Here is a 23101-nt window from a genome sequence, read left to right on the forward strand (position 1 = left end):
CATGAACCACAAGATCATGACCTGAGCTGAAATCAAGAGTTGAATGCTTAACCAGCTGAGCCACCCAGGTGCCCCAGATTTTTCTGTCTCTTAATATGTCAAGTAATTATTGTATTTTGGACATTTTGAATATTATGCTATGAACTCTGGATTTACTTAATTCCTATAGAGAGCATTGGTTTTTAGTTGTTGTTGTTGTTGTTGTTTGTTTTTTTAAGCAGGCAATCAACTGGTTAGATTCAGGCCACAATATCCTACCTGCCATTGGACTGTGACTCCAGTGGCAGTTCCGTTTTCAAAAACTTTGCAGTACTATTCTGGGGTAAATACCACTTGGTCATAGTATATAATAATTTTAATATGTTGTTAGAGTTGGTTTGCTAATATTTTGTCGAGGATTTTTACATCTACAGTCAATGAATGCTGGTATATAGTTTTCTTGTGATGTCTTCATCTAGCTTTGTTATTGGGGTAATTCTGGCCCCATATAATGACTTAGGAAGTGTTCCCTTGTCTTCTGGTTTTTGGAAGAGTTTGCAAAGGGTTGGTATTCATTCTGCTTTAAGTGTTTGGTAGAGGGGTGTCTGGGTGGCTCAGTCAGTTAAGCATCTGACTTTGGCTCAGGTCATGATCTCACAGTTCGTGAGTTTGAGCCCCGCATCAGGCTCTGCACCATCAGTGGGATTCTCTCCTTCTCTCTCTGTCCCTCCCCCACTTGTATACTCTCTCAAAAAAACTTTAAAAAGTATAAATTAAAAATAAATAAATGTTTGGTGGGATTCACCAGTGAAACTCTCTGGTACTGGACTTCACTGGGAGGTTTTTGGTTACTATTTTGATCTTTTGTAGATCTGTTGACATTTTCTGTTTCTTCTTGAATCACTTTAGGTAATTTGTATGTTTCTAGTTTGTCCATTTCATCTAGTTTGTTGGCATACAGTTGTTATAATCTTGTATTCGTTTTTATTTTTCTATCATCATTAGTAATGTTTGCACTTTCAATTCTGGTTTTTGTTATGTGTTCTCTCCCTTTTTTTCTTCATCACTACCTAAAGATTTGTTGATCTTTTTTTTGTTGATATTTTCAAAGAACCAACTTTTTGTTCTTGATTCTATTATTTTTCTACTCTATGTTTTATTTATCTGTACTCCAATCTCTGTTGTTTTCTTTTGCTAGTCTTTTTTTTTTTTTTTTTTTTAGAGAGAGAGTATACCAGCAGGGGAGGGGCACAGAGAAAGGGAGAGAGAGAATCTTAAGGAGCCTCCACACCCAGCATACCCAGATGCCCCTGTCCGTTCTATTATTCAACCCTTCTGTTAAATTTTAAAATCTTTCTCATAATCTACTCCCTCCCGCCTCCCAAGAACTGTTGTTAGCTTATTGTCGTCTTTACAGTCCCTTGTTTTAAGGACATGGTATCTTTACCCTGTAGTTAGGATTTTTCCGAATTTGCATTTTGACCATTTCCATGGGTGATATGCCCCAGGTCATTCCTTACTCCTGGAAGATACTCACCGGATGTAGTTTTGGTCCAAAGAGGCATCTTCCTGAAGTCTGTGGTGACCACAACCCTGTCCCAGGTTCTCCTCAGTATGACAGGTGGCTGCATCAAGTCACGCTCCACCCCACTGCATGCCTTCTCCGTCTGGACATGGAAAACCTCTGCCTGCTTCAGAGAGCCGCCTCCAGGGATTGAGAGGAATGGCCACACAAAGGAGTTCAGCAAGGTCTACCCTTTTCCATTAGATTCTGAACACAGTCATGTTTCACTTACATTTTTAGATAAAATTTACATACTATGAAATACACAGGCGTTATGTATATAGTTGAATGTTTTGACACATGTATATACCTATATGACCACTTCCCTAATGAAAATAAAGAACTTTCTCATGCCCTCATGCCCCCCCACTTTTTTTTTAAAGTTTATTTATTTTGAGAGAGCTCGAGTGTGAGCAGAGGAGGGGCAGAGAGAGAGACACAGAATCTGAAGCAGGCTCTGTGCTGTCAGGACAGAGCCAGATGCAGGGCTTGAACCCACCAACTGCGAGATCATGACCTGGGCCAAAGTCGGATGCTTAACTGACTGAGCTACCCAGGCTCCCCCTCCTTGTGCCCCTTTATAATCAGTCCCCAAACTTCACCTCCTGAGGCAACCGCTGTATTTTTCCCTGTCCTTGAACTTCATAGATATGAATCATAGGATATGTCTTTTGAGTCTGCCTTCTTTCACTCAATATGTGAGAGTCATTGTGAATCTTTTATTTTTATCATTATTACCGTGTTGTATTACTATCCTTTTTTATTGCTGAATAGATTTCTATCTTATGAAGGTAGCACAGTTGGGTTTATCTCCTTTTGAACCTGTAGGCTCTTTTTTGCCTTTTGGCTATTATGAAAATTCTAATACACCATTCCTCCTGGCTCAATACCTAGGAGAGGAATTTGGGGTCACATGGCAGGATAGGGTGCATTTTTGAGTTTTTCTTTACAATGTAACTCCCTGTAGTTGCTCCCACTCTCAGCAGGGTTGCCTCACCCTGCCTGGCCTGCAGGGGGTGCTGTGGGGGCTACAGAGGGAGTAATGACTGGAATGGTGGAGGCCCTATGGCTGGGACCATCCAAGTTTGGGCTCCGCCTGCTTCCCCACCTGAATGCCAGGCAGCAGCCTCTTTTCAGCCTCGCTTCATTCTCAGCAGCAGCCAAGTATGGGATCTCCTGGTAGAGGTGGGCCCTGCCACTTCAGAGGTTCCCTGTGGCACTTAGGACAAAGGCCCAAGCCACTAGCATGGCTCTCACGGCCCAGTTGACCCTCTCAGCCTGTCTCTCACATTGTTCCTGGCTAGGCTGGGGGGGGGGCACCCCATTACTCCCCACCCCCCATCTCTTCCAGCTCCTCATGCATCAGTGTGGGACCTTGCTTTCCTCTCATGAGGATGACCCTTCTCCTGCCTCGTGGTCGGTCTGTCCAGTGAGACTGGGGCCCTGACCGAGGCCTGTGAGTGGGAACTGTGGCTGTGGTGCCCAGCTGAGCCTAGCTCAGGGCTTATGCCCAGGTCCTTATTGAGGGAGACCCTGCAGGTCCCAGAGGGTTGGCTGGCCATCTCTGAGGGAACCTGAGTGCCCCCAGTCCCTCCTGTGCCCAGGCTGACTGGCCCAGATGCGAGCCTGACTCTGGCTGGTAGAGGCCCTGAGCCCTGAGGGGATGATACCACCCCTGTTGCCCTCTTCCTGAGTACACCTCAAATGAGAACCGATGCTAAGCTACAAAGTAAAAGTAAGAGAGGCCAGCAACCTGTTTTTCTCATAGCGACTACCTGGATGCTTTTTAAAAATGTAAATATCAATGTGGGAGCACCTGGGTGGCTCAGTCGGTTAAGCACCCGACTCTTGAATTTGGTTCAGGTCATGAGCTCTGACCGATGCAGAGCCTGCTTGGGACTCTCTCTCTTCCCTCTGCCCCTCCTCTACTCTCTCTTCCCAACCTCAAAAAAAAAAAAAAAAAAAATTAATGTGAATAAAATGTCCATTTTGTTTTCCAGTCTGTTGTTTTCCTCTGGCCCCTTTGGCTGGTCACTGTTGACAGCCTCTGTCACCCACACTACGGGTACCCCAAACCTTGTGTGCCCTGTGGCCTATAGGCACCCTGAGAGGCCCATCTCTGGTCTTGCCCTCTGCACCAAAACTTTCAGTAACTTTTGTTGAATGAACAAAATAAAGTTTAGATCAACATTAAGCTTTAAAATCCATTTAAAGAGGAATTTCTTTTTCAAGCAAAGTTGGTTATTAGGATGGAAAAGAAAACCATTCTAGAGAGAAGACAATAAACTGGAAATATTTGTCGTAAAACGCACTGCCACTTTTGATAACAGGGGCCTCCTTTGCGTCATTTCTTGCCTCCCTTTACTTTTTCCTTTGGCTTTTCTGCTTTTTGTGGTGCCTTTTCTGGTGCCTTTTCTGGTGGGTTTTCTGCTTCCTTTGGCTTTTCAACCTTTCGTTCATTTTTTGGAGGAAACAGCACATTGGTTTTGAGCCTCTTGCCTTTGAAATGTTTTCTTTGAAGACACATATCCATTAAAGCAAACATTCCAGCCATACCAATAAGGATCTGGGGGAAAAAAGGATGCCCATTACTTTTGCTTTTCATTCCAAAGCTGGCATATTCCCTCCTTGTTTCTAATTCGTCTGCGGGTGCTGATTAACACGTCCTTTCCTCTTCGTAGACTTCTCAACCAGAGACATTCTGAGTTTGCCCCTCCTCCAGCTTCAGCCTCCCTCTCCTCCCTGCCCCACCCCTCTCCACCTGTGCCTGTCTCTTAAAACCCATGGTTAGCGGCCTGGGTGTGACCCTTTGCCTCAGGGATTGGGGCAGCTAGGAGGAGAAAGCCATTAGATTGGCTGGCTCCCTGGACATCATCTTTATTTAAGTGGTTTTTTCATTGGAAGCATTTACCACCTTTAGTTTTAAACTTTGCATGGGTCCCAAGATTTTGTGAAAAGAAGCCCTTTCCTTAAATCAGTGGAAAACACCCATTCTCCAAAAGAGGTGATTTCTTTTCTTTCTTTCTTTCTTTTTTTTTTTTTAATGTTTATTTTTGAGAGAGAGAGAGTGAGAGTGGGGAAGAGGCAGAGAGAGAGGGAGACAGGATCCCAAATGGCCTCCACACTGACAGCAGAGAGCCGACCCATGGCTTGAACTCACAAACCGTAAGATCATGACCTGAGCCACTGACTGAGCCACCCAGGCGTCCCTAAAAGAGGTGATTTCTGAGCAAATAAACTGCCCAACATTAAAGACTCACCACAGCAATAAAGTAGTGCAGTGGCATGGTTTGTCGACTTTTCACAGCTATGACCACGGCCCCCACAAGGAAAATAATGGCAAACAGGTCGTTGAGAAGGTCCTAGAAGCATGAGAGATAGGCAAGTCAGCCTCAAACAGAGCCAAGACCCCCATCAACACCCAGCCTAGCATAGCTTCCTCCAAAGGGGATGGTTTCCAAACTTCTGACTGCTTTTAAAAGTATAGGTGGAGATAAATACACATGGGCTGCATGGACGTGCTGTGGTCCGCAGGGCTGGGGTCTTTGAGTTGAGATGCAAAGCCCAGGGTGTTTAACTGCCTTCATAGGCTCCCCTGCTGCTGCCTCTCACCTGAACTCACACGGTAGCTAGTTATGTTTTGATTTTTTTTCCTTGAATACTCATTTAAGTAACTGCACAACTATACAACTTAACGGTGAGTACAACCCCCCATCATCTTTATGCTCTCAGGACCAGCTCTCCTTTCTGGATCGAGGGTGGGCTGTGTTGCTGGCAGGAGGCTCTGTTGGATTCCGGCCACCCTAAGTGGCAGCCTTCCTTCCCATCCCTTGTGGCCTCAGTCTTACCCTTGCCCTGTACACTTGTTTCCCTTACCTTACTGATAAGGTCCAGATGTTCCCAGACCGCGCAGAAGGGCTACTTTCCCTGCAAGTACCACCTGCTGTCACTCCCTGGCATAGCCAGACTTAGAGTTGGGCAAAGCGTGGCCACAGAGAGCCGGCTTCCTCTCGCGTCACTCATGGGGTGATGCTAACCCAGAGCTTGTGCACCCTCTCAATCCTGTGGGCAGCAGCCAGCTCTGCAGCACTGAGTAAGGCCCACCCTTCCCCTTGGTTTCCATGATGCTATTTTCTGCAGGTTGACCTTCCCTGGCTACTTGGGCATTTTCTTTTCCTTTTCAGTTTTTTGAATTTTAATACATTTCAAACACACAGAAAATAATAGAACACTCATCCCCACTCCCACCTCTGGTAGCCATGAACTATTGAGATGAAACAGATGTTAAGATCTTGCAAGATTTGCTTAGATCTCTTAAAAAAGAAAACAAAGCCGGAAGTAAAACTTTGTGGAGTAAGACACAGTGTCACCATTCCGGCCCTTTTATGCCTCTCACTCAGAGGCAACTACACACAGTGGAACTGATGGGTACTTTTCCCAAGAGTGTATTAGTATTTTCTTCCACATTATATGTTCATAAATAGTATATACTATTTTGTGCGTTTCACAAATTTAAATTTAAATAAAAGGTGTCTTCTATCATTGGCTTTTTAAACTTAAAGTTTGTGAGATTGATCAATTTTGAGAACACAGATTGAATTAATTAATTTTAACTGATGAAGTCTGTTTATAAACCAAACTAGAGACATTAGGCTGTTTCTACCTTTTAGGAAATTATTATTACAAAGTCTGCTACAATGAACACTCTGGTCTGTGTCTCCTATGCATATTTCCTCCTGGTGTGAATCAGTAATAGAAAATCTCCCAATGAAGAAAAGCTCAGAACCAGATGGCTTTACTGGTGATTTCTACCAAACATCTCGAGGAGAATAAACACCAATCCTCAAACTCTTCCAAAAAAATTGAAAAGGAGGGAGCCACTCCCAAACTCATTTTATGAAACCAGCATTTTCCCGATACCAAGACTAGCAAAGGACACTACTAGAAAAGAAAATTTCAGACCATCATCCCTGATGAACAGAAATGTAGAAAGCCTCAGTAAAATGCTAGCAAACTCTAAAGGCCTCATCTGTAAGCATAGTCACTTTGGGGGTTAGGATTTCAGCATATGTACTTTGGGGGTATACATTCAGTCCATAACAATTCCGTTAGTCTTTTTGTTGATCCCTGAGCTAGTACCAAAGCTTTATAGTAATTCTGATATCTTGTTGGGTGAGTCTATCCTTGTAAGAATTTTAGAATCACCTTGTAAACGTTCCTGGAGATTCCAGGAAGAACCTCTGTCAGGTTGAAGTTCCATTTGATTTATTGATTACTATGGAATTAAATTGCCATCTTTTTTTTAAGTTTATTTATTTGAGAGAGAGGGAGAGAGCACACGTATGAGTGCATGAGCCGGGGAGGGGCAGAGATAGAGGGAAAGAGAGAGAATCCCAAGCTGGCTCTGCACTGTCAGCACAGAGACTGACATGGGGCTTGATCTCACGAACTGTGAGATCATGACTTGAGCTGAGATCAAGAGTCAGATGCATAACCAATTGAGCCACCCAGGTGCCCCTTAAATTGTCATCTTTATGATAGTAACTCTTCAGACCTGTGAATATGGTGTATATTTCCACTTATGCAGACTTTTATGTCTGTTAATAAATTATAATCTCTATGTAAAGTCTTATACATCTTTGAATGGGTTTATTCTAAGACACCTTGTAGTTTCTGTTCATGGCTTGAACCCATGAACCATAAGATCATGACCTGAGCCGAAGTTAGACACTCAACTGACTGAGCCACCCAGGTGCCCCTCTTTATTTTTTTTTAGAGAGATAGAGAGGCAGAGGGAGAGAGAAAGTCTTAAGCGGGCTCCATGCCCAGCGCAGAGCCTGAGGTGGGGCTCGATCTCATGATGGTGAGATCATGACCTGAGCCAAAATCAAGAGTTGGACGCTTATTTGACTGAGCCACCCAGGTGCCCCTAGTTTGCTAAGAGTTTTCTTAAAATTAGTATTTCTGAAGTTCATGAGATGAACTAAATAGTTTTTCTGAAGTTCATGAGATGATGAAATGGTTTTCTCCTTTAGATAAGAGATGGCAAATTGTACCGATAGAATGTTGAAGATTAAATCATCTTTGTATTCCTCACACATACCCTGCTTGATCATGATGTATTGCTTGCTTATAGATTGCTTGATTCAGTTTGCCTGTATTTTATTGAGGATTTTTATAGCCATATTTAGGTAACCTAGGTGTATATACTTTACATTCCTTATAATATCTGGTTTTAATATCAAAAGCCTATTAGATAGTACAACATATTATAAAGCATTTAAAACAGAAAAGAAAAAAGGGACAGACCAATTAAACTGAATATAAAGTCTGGAAATAAACCCTGCATTTGGGATTTTAACATTTAACAGAAATGCCATTTAAAATCAGTGGGGAAAAGTTATACTATTTAATAACTGAATAAATTGAATGATAGGGTATAACAACTGGATAGCCATCAGGATATAAAATTGGAGCCATGGTTCACACCATGTACCAAAATGACTCCAAATGAATCAGAAGATTTAAATGTAAAAAGTGAAACAAGTGCCAGATGAAAACATGGATGAATTTTTTATAACCTGTTTTTCTATTTCTTTTGAATCAATTTTTATGTGATATTTTTTGTAGGAAATTATTATCTAAATAAACTTTCCAATTTATTGGCGTAAAAGTTCATATTTTCCCTGTAATCTTTAAAAATCTCCTGTTGGTATTTTTACTAATATTTTTCCTTGTTCGTTCTCTCTTTTTTTCCTTGGGGTCTATCTGCTTTAGTAGTCTTTTTGAAGAACTAGATATTTGGTTTTATTAGTCCTCACTATGGATCTCTGTTTCCTATTTCCTTAATGTTAACTCTTATCTTTGGCATTGCCTTCTTTTTAGTTCCATTTTTTTATTTTGTTTTGGTACCTTCTTGATACTGTTAATTTTCAGCCTTCTAATTATATAGATTTGAATTTGAACAGTTTAGGGACATTCTACAGGTAGTATCTGTGAATACTACATAAACATGAAATCCTCATATGTTTGGGGAACACATTAGATTTCCCCCCAAATACTTGGGGATTTAGTTAAATTTTACTGATTGATTTTTAATTATATTATATTGAAGTTAGAGAATGGTCTGTATGGATATCAATTACTTGTTATTTATTTACATTTCCTTTGTGGTCTTATTGAGGATAATTTTTATGATTGTTGCAAATGTACTTGAAAGGAATATATAGCCTGTTTATGTTGGGTATAGGGTTCAATATGTTCTGTGTATGTCATTAGATCAAGCTATCAATTGCTGAAGGAGGCATGTTAAAATCTCCCACATGGTTGCTATTTGCCAGTTCTTTCTTATAACTTCTTTTAATTCCTTATAATTCATTTCTGTTTTTTATATTTGGGGGTTATATTGTTAGGTGCATACAAGTTTAGAATTGCTGTAAGTAGTGATCTTCTTCATATAATTAAAAAACACATACAGGGATGCCTGGGTGGCTCAGTCGGTTAAGCGTCTGACTTCGGCTCAGGTCATGATCTCGCGGTCTGTGGGTTCAAGCCCCGCATCGGGTTCTGTGCTGACAACTCAGAGCCTGGAGCCTGCTTCGGATTCTGTGTCTCCCTCTCTCTCTGCCCCTGTTCATTCTCTGCCTCTCTCTCTGTCAAAGGTAGATGAACATTAAAAAAAAAAAAAACAACATAAACCACATACAATTGGCTTAATCTGGTATTAAAGCTATGCCAGCTTTCTTTTGGTTAGTATTTTCCTTTTATTATTTTTTCCATCTCTCATAACTGTTCTCCACATGTCTTGTACTTTAGTATGTAGCTGGATTTTAAAAATCGATTCTTAGAGTCCTCTGTCTTTTAAACGAAGAATATATTCCATTCATATTTGTCATCTTTTCTGATATAGTAATGGATCTATTTGTACCATTTAACTTTACTTTTTTCTATTTAACATATACCACACTTATTTCTTTTTATTTTTCCATTTTATTGAGTTAGCTCTCTTTATTCTCTTTTCACTCTTTCTCCTCAACAGGTTTGATTTTATATATCCTGGAATTCTATTCTTTAGTAGAATTCAGTATTAAGTTTTAATATGTTAGTGTTAGTATTATTGCCAAATCATTCCCCCCAAATCAAGAACTTTTCATTCTTATCATATACAGTACTGTGGTCTTACATGTTATTGTGTTGTTGTACCTTTAGTTCTACCTTGTTATCGTGTTCCCTCCCTCCCCTTGCAAAAAAAAAAACCAAAAACCAAAAACTATTAATATATTTTTTAAAACCTCAATTCTGTCTTAGTGTTTATTTAGGTCAGTCCACAAGCTCACTAGGCTCTTTGCTTACTGTTCCTTTTTTACCTTGCACACTTGTTTTGTTTTGGTTTGGTTTGGTTTGGTTTGGTTTTGATTTGATTTACTTCTTCCTGAAGTACATCTTTTAGTAGTTCTTTCAGTGAGGGTCAGCAAAAAGAAATTGTTTCATTCTTTGTTTAAAAGTGTCTTTAGTTTACTCTTGCCAGCTCATCCCTTTAAGGAAATTAGTCTAGTGTTTTCTGGCCACTGTCACTGCTGTTGAAAAATATGAAGTTAGTCTAGTAGTTTGAGGGTTTTTTTTTTTTTTTTTTTTGAGGTAAATTGGCTTTTCTCTTGGTTTGATTTTAAGTTTTCCTTTGTTTCTGGTGATCAGCAGTGCCTCCATGATGACATGCCTAAGTGTGGTTTTGACACTTCATGTCTTTCATTAAATCTGATATTGATATGGCCACCTCAGCTCTTTTTTGGTGACTATTTACATGGAGTATCTTTTTCCATTTTCACTTTCAACCTATTTGTATCTTTGGACTAAAGTGAGTCTCTTGTCTTCATATTATAGGATCATTTAAAAAATCCATTCAGATCATCTCTGCCTTAATTGGAGAGTTTAATCCATGTGCACTTAAAGTAATTGCTGATAAGGACTTATTTCTGTCATTTTGCCGTTTGTTTTTTATATATCATATCTTGTTGTCCTTCAATTCTTCCATTATTACTTTCTTTTGTGTTTAATTTTTTGTAATGTATCAATATAATTCCCTGCTCATTTCTTTTTCTATATATTATTGAGTTCATTTCTTAGTGGTTACCTTGGGGTTACAATTAATATCTTAAACTTACAATCATTCAGTTTGAATTGATACCAACTTAGTGTCAGTAGTACACAAAAACTTATTGTTTTTTGTCACAAATTATATCTTTATACATACAGGCCCATTAACGTAGATTTATAATTATTGTTTTATGCATTTGTCTTTTAAATTGTATCAGAAGGGGCGCCTGGGTGGCGCAGTCGGTTAAGCGTCCGACTTCAGCCAGGTCACGATCTCGCGGTCCGTGAGTTCGAGCCCCGCGTCAGGCTCTGGGCTGATGGCTCGGAGACTGGAGCCTGTTTCCGATTCTGTGTCTCCCTCTCTCTCTGCCCCTCCCCCGTTCATGCTCTGTCTCTCTCTGTCCCAAAAATAAATAAACGTTGAAAAAAAAATTAAAAAAAAAATAAATTGTATCAGAAAAAAGAAGTTACAAACTGAAAATACAATAATACCAGCTTTTTAAAAAATAATTATTTTAATGTTTATTTATTTTGGTGGCAGGGGGTGAGGGGCAGAGAGAGAAGGAGACACAGAATCCAAAGCAGGCTCCAGGCTCTGAGCTGTCAGCACAGAGTCTGATGTTAGGCTTGAACTCCCAAACTGTGAGATCATGACCTGAGCTGAAGTCAGACGCTCAACCGACTGAGCCACCCAGGTGCCCCAATAATACTGGCTTTTTAAAAAAAATTTTTTTTTAATATTTATTTATTATTGAGAGAGAGACAGAGCATGAGCAGGGGAGGGGCAGAGAGAAGAGGAGACACAGAATCCGAAGCAGGCTCCAGGCTCTGAGCTGTCAGCACAGAGCCCGACACGGCGCTCGAACTCACAAACCGCAAGATCATGACCTGAGCCGAAGTTGGCCGCTCAACTAACTGAGCCACCCAGGTGCCCCAATACTGGCTTTTATATTTACCTATGTAGTTACCTTTACTAGTGTTCCTTATTTCTTTTATGGCTTCAAGTTATTGTCTAGTATCCTATTGTTTGAGCCCGAAGGACTCCTTTTAGCATTTTTTTTTTTTAATTTTTTTTTTCAATGTTTATTTATTTTTGGGACAGAGAGAGACAGAGCATGAACGGGGGAGGGGCAGAGAGAGAGGGAGACACAGAATCGGAAACAGGCTCCAGGCTCTGAGCCATCAGCCCAGAGCCCGACGCGGGGCTCGAACTCACGGACCGCGAGATCGTGACCTGGCTGAAGTCGGACGCTTAACCGACTGCGCCACCCAGGCGCCCCTCCTTTTAGCATTTCTTGTAGGGTGGTTCTACTAGCAACAAACTCCCTCAACTTTTGTTTATCTAGGAATGTCTTAATTTCTCCTCCATTTTTGAAGGATAAATTTTGAAGGATATTGTATTCATTTCCTGGAGTTGCCATAAGACGGTACCACCAACTAAGTGGCTTAGAACAACATTAATTTATTGTCTCACAGTTCTGGGGCCAGAAGTCCAAAATCAAGGTGTTGGCAGGGTCATGCTCCCTCTGAAGATGCTAAGAAATGATCTGTTCTGGCCTCTCTTCTAGCTTCTAGTAACTTTAGGTGTTCCTTGGCTTGCCTCACCATCCTATCTTCTTCCCGTGTCACTTCACATCATCTTCCCTCTGGACGTGTTTGTCTCTGTGTCTAAATTTCTCCTTTTTGTAAAGATACTAGTCATATTGGATTAGAACCCACTCTAATATGTCATCTTAACTAGATCATCTGCAAAGGCCTTATGTACAAGTAAGGTCACATTCACAGGTACTGTGAGTTAGGACTTCAACATATTTTTAGGGGACACAATTCAACTCATAACAGATAGCAAATTTGAAAGATAGAATCTTTAGTTGACAGTTTTTATCTTCTTTCTTGCAGGACTTTAAGTACATCATTCCATTGCCTCAGGTCTCCATGGTTTCTGATGAGAAATTGACTGTTAATCTTATTAAAGGCCCCTTATATGACATTAGTTGCTTCGCCCTTGTGACTTTCAAGACTTTGTCTTTATCTTTGGACATTTTGATTATGAGTGTCTCAGTGTGGATTACTTTGACTTTATCCTACTTGGTCCTTTTTGGATGTGTAAATTTGTATTCTTTTATAAACTTTGGAAAGCTTTTGGCCATTTCTTCTAATATTCTTTCTTCCTTTTTCTCTTTCTTTTTTTTGGGGGCGGATTCAGCATATGTTAGTATGCTTGATGGGTGTCGCATAGGTTTCTCCATTTTTCTTCATTCTTTTTGTTTTTCTGTTCCTCAGGCTGGATAATCTCAATCGATCTATCTTCAAGTTCATGGATTCATTCTTCTGTCTGCTCAAATCTGCTGTTAAACCAAACTAGTCAGTTTTTCATTTCAGTTATATTACTTTTAGTTCCAGAATTTCCTTTTGGTTCCTTTTTGTAATTTCTCTTTGCTGTTATTTTCTACTTGTTCATAAATTGTTCTCCTGGTTTTAGTTCTTTAAGAATTTTTAAGACAGCTGATTGAAACTCTTTGTCTAGTAAGTCTAATATCTGGGCTTTCTCAGAGGCAGTCTCTATTAATTTTTTTCCCCGTGAATGGGCCATACTTTCTTGTTTCTTTGCATGCCTTATAATTGTGGGCATTTTGAATATTATCATATAGTTACTCTGTAAACCATGTTCTCCTTCCTTCCCAGGATTTGTTGCTGTTGATTGTTGTGAGCTGTACTCATTTGTATGTTTGATGACTTTTTCTAAACTATTTTTTTAAGACTATTCTTTTCCATACTGCAACTGAAGTCCCTGTTTTGCTAGGAAATCAGGTAGTGATTTGAAGGAGATTTCCTTAAATATCTGAAAACAAACAAAAATACTCTACCAGTCTTTTCAAATTGGCTTTGTTTTGAGGTATTCCTTCAACAATTGTCCAGGATGTTTAGAACTCTCGGTTTTCCCTTGCTGCTTGTACAGAGCATAAAGGTCAGCAAGAGGCAAAAGCTTAGGGTCTTTTCTGAGCATGTGTCCAGTCCTTGGCATGTGTGTAGCCTTCTGGATTCCCTGGTATATGTGGTAGCTTTTCAGAGTTCTTATTCCCCCATGCATCTCTTTCCCCAGCCTCTTCTTTCCCAGACTTCTGGTCTGTCTATTGGTTACCTCATTTGATGTCCCTTGCCCAATCAGATGTGGTTATGGTTAGTAGATAGGCCTTTAAATGCTTTTGACAAATGCTGTCCAGGAGGCCACTTCAGCCTCGAGAAAGCTCTGAGGCAGGTGAGGGCCCATCCCTCAAAGAGTCACCAGACAGGTTAAAAACACACAACCATAATTCTTTGAGAGCAAGGTCTGTGTTGTTCCTTCTGCTACCAGCAAAGAGTGTGACCAGGAATGTGGGCTGTTATCTTCATGGTAACAGAGAAGCTTGGGTATGAAGGATGGCGGGGAGGTATGTTAAAATGGCACAACACTCTCTTATCACACCCAACAGCTTCTTTCTTTATTAACCTTCCCTCGGTTGTAAGCTTCTAAAATTGGATTCCAGAGTTCTGAAAAAGTTGTTTCTGATGGTTTTTGACAGCCTAATCATTGCTTTAGTGGAGGGACAGAGTTTTGGCATTTCTGACACTGCCATATTTAGTGATGTCACTCATTAAACCTGGAGAGTTCTCAGTCATTATCACTTTGTTTCCCCTCCTCCATTCTTTTTTAAAAAAAAATTTTAATATTTATTTATTTATTTATTTTTTGAGAGAGAGAGAGAGAGAGAGAGAGAGAGAGAGAGAGAGCGCACAAGCAGGTCAGGGGCAGAGAGAGAGGGAAACACAGAATCAGAAGCAGGCTCCAGGCTCTGAGCTGTCAGCACAGAGCCTGACATGGGGCTCAAACTCACAAACTGGGAGATCATGACCTTAGCTGAAGTTGGACGCTTAACTGACTGAGCCTCCCAGGTGCCCCTCCTCTCTTCCCTTCTTTTGAGTCTTTTCTTCTGGAATTCCTATTAGGCTTATGATGGACTTTCTCATTCTATTTTCTCTGTCTCAACTTCTCTTCTATTTTCTGTCCTTATCTCTCAGGGCTATATCCTGGGTCATTTCCCCACATCTTTCAGTTTGCTCATTCTCCAGCTTTGTCTGATATGCTTTATAACCCATCTATTGACATTTTTAATTCAAAAACTATATGTTTAATTCTAGACATTGTATTTTGTACTTAAAAAAAGATCTTTTTATTCTGTCTTTATAATGTCTTTTCCTGTTCTTAAGGCTCTGTTTATGTCTTTAATTATTTTAAGTATATTTCTTATTATTTTCAGACAGCTCTTCTGTTAATCTCATATTCTCAGGGTTCTAATCCTCCTCTTTTTTTTTTTTTAATGTTTGCTGATTGTCAATTCTTAGACATGGGGATTTTAAAATCAGGTGTTTTGTAGTTTTGAACTGTGCATTCATTTTTGACAAGTCTCTCCCCACCCCCACCTGTACTGTGAGAATTTCTTTATGCTTTTTTAAAAAATTTATGTTTATTTATTTTTCATAGAGAGAGAGAGAGAGAGACAGAGTGTGAATAGGGGAGGGGCAGAGAGAGGGAAACAGAATCTGAGGAAGGCTCCAGGCTCTGAGCTGTCAGCACAGAGCCTGACGCGGGGCTTGAACTCATGGACCACGAGATCATGACCTGAGCCGAAGTCAGACCCCCAACTGACTGAGCCACCCAAGCACTCCAGTCTTTATTCTTTGATTGTGACTTTGCATTTGTTTCTGTCAGGAGTCCCAAGGACATTATCAGAACGTCATTAAATTGGGATCATTTTATTCTAATTCCAAGGCACAAGTTTTCTAGGCTGCATGAAGGTTTCCAGGATGAAGATGGTAAAAATTCAAACCAAATCTGTACAAAATGCAGGTTCAAGGCTTCTATTCCTCAAAGTGGTCTTTTTTGTTTTTTCCACTCCAAGCTCAGGCAGAGGTGAACAGGCCTCTTGTTCCTCTGTTTGGTGGGGAAAGGTGTCTTCTCTGCCTGTCTTTTCCCTAAGGGTTCAGTCTTTGCAGGGTGCTGGCTTTACATAGGGGTCTCAGTTCTAAATCCCCATTTTGCTTAGGACCAAGGCCTCATCTCCTTTAACTCAAGAGTGTATGAAAATCCATTCTCCAGGTTCCTGGGGTAATACTTCGTAGGCCATTGCTACCCACACTTCAGCAGGTTATTTGATCACTGCTCCTGTTTTTCATTTTTGGCACTTGTGTGTTTCCCTTTTTACCAGCTCAGCCATTCATTTATAGCAGTTGTGTTTGCACTTTCCGTAGTAGTTTTAGGTAAGTGCAGCAGGAGGATTTTCAGGGTTTATTGAGTTTTCATCTTGCTGGAACTAAAAGTATCTTTCAAGTTCCTTGGCTGGGAGCTTGCCCTCTGCTTGTTCCTTTACTTTGTCCTCTGCTTACCCCTTTCCCAAGAGTCGTATTTGGTCCTCCTCTCCTTTCTCCCTATATTGGGGGTTCTCGCCTACCTCCCTGAGACCTATGAATCCCTTGGCCCTAATAACTTTTGACAAGGAAGCAGGACGGCGTGTAGTTAGGAACTCAGACTCCACTGACAAAGCTGGGTTTGAATCCTTTTTCCACCACTTACTAGCTGAGTTACCTGGGGGTAAGTTAGGTGGCCATTCTGGGACCATTTCATATGTAAAGTAAGTGAAACTCTGGAGGCTTGCTGTGAATGTGCAGTGAGGTGGGAGTTAGGTGGGTGTGCTCTACGATTCAAGTCCAGAAGTCCTCAGGCACAGCATCAAGCACTTTGTATTTATTTCTCAGGCACCATCCCATGAGAGATTATTACTGTCCTCATATTACAGATGAAGGAAACAGGCTATGAGTGATTGGGTAACTTGCCCAGCTCCTGTTCCAATGGATGCCTGCTTTGGGCTGAACATTCTTCTGGGCTTAACATCTTTTACAGGGATAGTCACTAGAGATCTAAGACTGCTTAAAAGTGATTTTTTAAAAATTCTCATTTTATTTTACTGATTTATGGGAAGATGGGTTTTCTTCTTTGAATTCTGGGGATGGGGTACCTTCTGGGGTGATCTCTCCACTCAATTGTTAGCTGGCACAGAAGTTGGGGGGGATACAGCTAGTTGCTACGCCACCCCTCCTGAGGAGAGCAAAGCCCCAGGAAGGCAGAGACCTCTTCCTTTGACCACCAGGTAGGTAAGAGGCCTCCCCGCCCCCAAGCTGGGGTTTTTGAGAGCCTTTTGTAACCTAACTTCAGCTTCCCCTACCCTGGCCCCCCTGGAGGTGCTGAACCCAAGGCCGGGGCACAAATATGGAGGGTGCAGGGTGTTTCTCTGTTCAGTCACTGTTCAGGACACACCCATGAATGCACACCAGCCTCAGGCGGTCCCCACCTCCTCTCACTTACAGAAATGGGCCACAGGATGAAGGGTATGTATCTGTTGATGGCGAGGGTGTAGGTGATGAAGAAGAAGCAGAAGATGGACATCTCCATGGTGACGATGAGCATCAGGAGAGGGTGCACGCTGGTCCCCGTCAACAGTACCAGTGCAGCTATCAGGCAGCCCTGCCGGGAGACATACACCTGAGCTACCGCAAAGGGCTCTCCCCTACTCTAGAGCCCTTCTGGAGCCCCTCTGGAGCCTGCTCCTTCACCCTCTTTTCATGGTTGGGCCTCCGCCCTGGGTACCAGCCCAACTTACCAAGCTCAGGATCTTGACCTCGGCGTGTCCGATCACCCAGAACTCTCTATTGCCTTTCTTGAATTCCCACATGTAGCGGCGACACCCCTTCCTGGTGCCCACTTCATCCTTGGGCTGCACCGACTTTGGCTTTTTCTTGATCTCCTTGTCCTCTTGGTCTTTCTTGTCCCCTGGTTCGTCAGCTGGAGGAGGGGACGGCGGCGCAGCTGTGGGCGCCGATGCAGGTGCCGCCGCCGCCGCCACCGCCTTCTTGCCCTTTTTGCCTTTGTCAGCCATCTTTGCGTGGGAGTTCTTAACTTCTCACCTCCTGCGCGATCTCTCTCCTGCTGGCGATCTTTGCGTGGGAGTTCTTAACTTCTCACCTCCTGCGCGATCTCTCTCCTGCTGGCGCCGGACAGGCCTGGCCTCTGAGCGAGACTGGTGCCCACCCACCGGCTCCCAGGTCCCGCTCAACGGCCGGGACGCGCGAATGCCAACGCCCGGCGCTGCCCCGCGCGCCACGTCTCCCTGCGGTCGCACCTCGCTCACACCTAGAGGACCGGAGTGGGCGTCAAGGGCCCGGCCCTAGCCAGGGCCGCCCACCCCCACGCGGGAGCCTCGGCCCCAGCCCGGGCCCCCTGCGAGGGGGGAGGGGGGCTCCCGCCTGCGCGGGAGGTGGCCTCAGGGTTGTACCGCCGTGCTCGCGTTGGCTGGAACCCGGCTGGGGTCAAGACCCTGGCCACGGCGTCCTGGGTCGGATTCGTCCTGCGCCGCGAGGGCGCAGCGGCCGCAGGAAAATGAAACTCGACTTTTACACAAGGCGACGCGAGGCAGCAGAGATGTTCCCGATTTAGCAGCTCTGATTTTATGATCGCCTGTGGGCCAGAATGGGTGACAGCATATGCAAGCTCAGTGGTGGGATTACCCGGAGGGATGAGGCACAGACGCTTATGTCCGCGAGGGTGCCCCCTTTGAAGGTTCAGCCTTGGTCTTGAACGGTGCCCGCCGAGGATGCCCGAGGATGCCCGGGAGGATGGGCGCCTGGAGGCGGGTCCCGGCGACGGTGCGGACTGGGGTGGTTTGGCGGGCCCCTGCGCTGGCTGGGGTGGTTTGGCTGGCGTGGCCACAGGTGCTTGTGCCGGTGCCCGTGCCCGCGCGGGTGCTTTTGCTGGTGCCCGTGCGGTGGGTTCCGCGGGCTGGAAGACATTCAAGTTCGATTCCCAGAACACTTTTCACCGTATTCCTCACCAACTTGGCAACCAGAGTCCCATCGAAGATACACACGATTGCCGATTGCCGCGGTGAGACACAGGGACTGTCAGACGCAAGACCATATACGGAAAGGAAAGGCTGCGTTACTTGGCAGCTTAACAGCAACCTGTCTTCCCTATCCCATCCCAGGCGGGGGCTGCAGGTGGCCTCCTGTCCCCCTCTGACCCTGCACTACCTTCTTGGTGTCTGCCCAGCTGGCTGCTGCGGCTCATTCTGCTATTCCCAGAGAAAAGGATTTTGGAAATGGGGGGTTTTGCTGCCGGTAATGACCTCGCCTGATGCCTGAGGCACCAGGAAAGGACCAGAGAAGATTGCTGGCCTTAGGGAGGCTCCAGACAGGGATGGGGTCCTGAGGAGGACCCTTAGTGGAAAGGACTCCTGGGCTATGTTTGTAAAGGGCAGGAAGGAATTCCCAAGGGGACCAACTGGGAGGAAGAAAACTTCAGACACTGGCCAGAGGTCTCCAAGGATTGTAGTGTACCTGAGACCTCTGGAGCTGGTGAAGGAGGTGGCAGAATTGAGGCTAGAAGGGGCGCCTGGGTGGCTCAGTCGGTTAAACGGCCGACTTCGGCTCAGGTCATGATCTCGCGGTCCATGAGTTCGAGCCACGGGTCGGGCTCTGTGCTGACAGCCCAGAGCCTGGAGCCTGTTTCAGATTCTGTGTCTCCCTCTCTCTGACCCTCCCCTGTTCATGCTCTGTCTCTCCCTGTCTCAAAAATAAATAAAACTTTAAAAAAAAAAAAAAAAAGGAAAGTTCAGGTGCCAGAGTCAGAAAGCCCACGTGCAGTAGCCATGAGGTGAATCAGACTGGAGGCAGGGAAACCAGTGAGATGTGGTTGGGGCTCCTGCTATTCAGGTAGAAATCGATAGAGACCAGAGTGTGGGAGCCCCTGGCAGGTAGGAGAAGGCTTGGTGGCTGAGTTAGCAGATGGGGACCAGCAGCCCATAGCAAGCACCCAAGATTCTAGGTGCTCCCCAAATCCTGCCCACTTTAGGTGTTTCTCTTTAGCGTCACTTAACATTTTCTAGGTATGTCTTGCCTCAGCTAATCTGTGGGCTCCCACAGGGATAAGGGACTTTATCCCCAGCCTGGGCCTGGCACAATCCAATGGGACTGACAAATATCTACTGATTATGGGATGAATTGAAAGAACTCAAACTTTTTTTTCTGGATTAATTTCTGTTCCCAGTGCTTAACTTCTTAAACTAAAGTCTCACCTCCCCACTTCCCACCCTCCATCTTCAAAGCATTTAATCTGCCATTTCTTGTGCTCTTCATATGATGAAGATTTGAGTCTCAGTTTGTCCCAGCCTTGTGTCCCAGGGTAAGGTATTTAACCCCAGTTCTCATATCTGTAAAAATGAGAATTGTAAAGATTAAGTCAGAACATGCCTGGCCATGTGTGGGGCACATGCTGGGAGCTAGCTTCCTTCCTTCCTGAATAGGCTGGGCCATTCACTTTTAACAATGCACTTTTTTTTTTCTATTCATGTGTTTTCCTTTTCATGTGCTTAAAAAAATATTTTTTTAAATGCTTGTTTATTTTTTTGAGAGAGAGTGAGAGGGAGTGCAAGCAGGGGAGGGGCAGAGAGAGTGGGAGAGAGAGAATCCCAAGCAGACTTGCACTGACATTGCAGAGCCTGACATGGGGCTTGATCCCACAAACTGTGAGATCATGACATGAGTAGAGATCAAGAGTCAGACACTTAACCCACTAAGCCACCCAGGCCCCCCTCATGTGCTTTTATTTATTTATTTTTTTTTTTATTTTTTTTTTAATTTTTTTTTTTTTTCAACGTTTATTTATTTTTGGGACAGAGAGAGACAGAGCATGAACGAGGGAGGGGCAGAGAGAGAGGGAGACACAGAATGGGAAACAGGCTCCAGGCTCTGAGCCATCAGCCCAGAGCCCGACACGGGGCTCGAACTCCCGGACCGCGAGATCGTGACCTGGCTGAAGTCGGACGCCTAACCGACTGCGCCACCCAGGCGCCCCCCTCATGTGCTTTTAAAATACAATTCTCTAGTCCTGAAAAGTCAAAGTCCTATTTATAGAAAAGAACACCGTGTTGCAATATTTCAAAAAATAGTGTGTATGATTCTCAAAAGGGGAGTTTGTACCTATTTGGAGAATGAGTATTAGAATGAAGATTTTCATGAGCTTAGAGTTTATGCCACTTCACACCTTCTGAAGAAGTAAGTGCAAGAAAGAGAAGGGGTGGTGGTATGGATGTTATTGTGTAAATGAAATACTTATGGTCTGTCAGTTTTCCTTTGCAAAGAGTTTTGAAATACTGGTCTTAACTGGGGTCATGAAGGCTTCAACTTACCCCTCCAACATAGAATAAATGCCTTCTTTCCATTTCTTGCATCGCCAAGATGGCAACTATTAGAAGGAACACAGCTGTAATGAAACTGTTGATAATATCCTGTAACACAGAATTGAAAACTGTCAACTTTAGGGGTGCCTGGTTGGCTCGGTCGGTTAAGCGTCCGACTTCGGCTCAGGTCATACTCTCACAGTCCGTGAGTTTGAGCCCCACGTTGGGCTCTGTGCTGACAGCTCGGAGCCTGGAGCCTGTTTCGGATTCTGTGTCTCCCTCTCTCTCTGCCCCTCCCCCGTTCATGCTCTGTCTCTCTCTGTCTCAAAAATAAATAAACGTTAAAAAAAAATAAAAAGGGGCGCCTGGATGGCGCAGTCGGTTAAGCATCCGACTTCAGCCAGGTCATGATCTCGCGGTCCGTGAGTTCGAGCCCCGCGTCAGGCTCTGGGCTGATGGCTCGGAGCCTGGAGCCTGTTTCCGATTCTGTGTCTCCCTCTCTCTCTGCCCCTCCCCCATTCATGCTCTGTCTCTCTCTGTCCCAAAAATAAATAAAAAACGTTGAAAAAAAAATTAAAAATAAAAAATAAAAAAAAATAAAAAAAACTGTCAACTTTACATGAAAATGTGATTTCACAAAATACTTAAGTTGACCAATTACCTACCTAAGGATGGATGCCTTTTTAAGACTTTACCTTTGATTACTATTAAGAGGAACCATTAGCAGCATAGTTCTTGTATCTTCCAAGACATGAGTTTATGTGATTTTAAGGTCCTTTGTCAACAAAAATGGATTTAGTTTCATTAAAGAATGCCATTAAAAAAAAAAAAGCTGACAACTTCCTCATCATTGTCTTCTTAAAGGGCACAGGAAAATGAGCATGGAAAAAACCTAGAGGTATGGGGGCCTACCCAAATTGGACTTCCATAAATGTGATTTTTAAAAAACATATATTAACCTAATGTAAATTCTGCATTTCTATTCCATAATACATTTTTAATATAAAAATTAAATTTTAGATTAGCACTTTACTGATTTAATTGCACTCCCAAATCTGCAGGTAGAATTAATACTCTGGAAGTTGGATCTTATTTATTCTGAAGGTTCACATATTCCAAAAAGGATGGAACTCATCTGAGGAGCAGACCTGGTATTCTTGAGTGAATGCTTGTGCTGTTGACTTTTGAGCTTTTCCTAAGAAATGGCTAGAATTGAGTGTGCCCTGGCATTTATAGGCTGTCTTTGTCCTTCCTTCTGGATTTCAGTACTGAGTTCTTTCATTGCTAGCCCAGTCTACTGCTTTGTGTGCTAAATAAAGTGTGAGGATGAGTAGATGGAGGCCACTCATGAGGATAAGCAGAGGCTGGACTTTGGTATTAGAGCAATAAGAAAAGTGGGTGCACAACCTGTCAGTGGCACTAGTGTGGGGAGGGTCAAAAGCCTGGGGAGGTAGAACCGTGGCCCTGATGTCTGATTGGAACATTTTAAGTCCTTAAGTCTTGATTTCTTGACTTGGTAGCATCAGCCTGTCTGGTGCACCTGCCCAAATACATCAGGGAACCCTGCCATCCAGTGTACAGAATCATAAATGGCTCTAACGGAGCTCTTCAATGTGCCAAGTGTTTCCAAGTCATTATCTTTTTTTTCCACGTTTTTATTTATTTTTGGGACAGAGAGAGACAGAGCATGAACGGGGGAGGGGCAGAGAGAGAGGGAGACACAGAATCGGAAACAGGCTCCAGGCTCTGAGCCATCAGCCCAGAGCCTGACGCGGGGTTCGAACTCCCGGACCGCGAGATCATGACCTGGCTGAAGTCGGACGCTTAACCGACTGCGCCACCCAGGCGCCCCTCCAAGTCATTATCTTTAACCCTCACAAACACCTTCCAAAGTCAGCATTGTTATGATCTCTATTTTAAAAGGACATAGCAGAGGCTTAGAGAGGTTTATTAAATTGCCTAAGACTGGATATCTGCCAAGGAGTCAGAACTCCCTAGTGTCTCACTATTGCCTCCCACCAGAGACACTCAAATAAGGAGGAAATGAACTGTTCCCCACCCCCCCCCCCACCCCAGGTTGGAAGGCAGCATCCATCTTGGGCATTTTCTGTGGATAATGGGCCACGGAGGGTGAAAATGGTGTGGGACATATAAGGTGGGAGTGTGTTTTGTTGATGAACTCTTTTGCTCTGCCAAT

General features: G+C 43.4%; 1 protein-coding gene across 1 annotated transcript; it reads right to left on the reverse strand.

Annotated features, from left to right (window-relative positions):
* Nucleotides 1-3887: 3887 nt before the first annotated feature.
* CMTM2 (CKLF like MARVEL transmembrane domain containing 2) lies at nt 3888-17607 on the reverse strand. The gene is made up of 4 exons (XM_030297305.1): nt 17332-17607; nt 17037-17195; nt 4804-4905; nt 3888-4109 (listed from the first exon to the last, which is right to left on the reverse strand). The coding sequence occupies exons 1-4, from the start codon at nt 17605-17607 to the stop codon at nt 3888-3890; spliced, it is 759 nt and encodes a 252-aa protein (XP_030153165.1).
* Nucleotides 17608-23101: the final 5494 nt, after the last annotated feature.

Source organism: Lynx canadensis, chromosome E2 (genome assembly GCF_007474595.2).
Source record: "Lynx canadensis isolate LIC74 chromosome E2, mLynCan4.pri.v2, whole genome shotgun sequence".
In the NCBI taxonomy this organism is placed as follows: Eukaryota; Metazoa; Chordata; class Mammalia; order Carnivora; family Felidae; genus Lynx; species Lynx canadensis.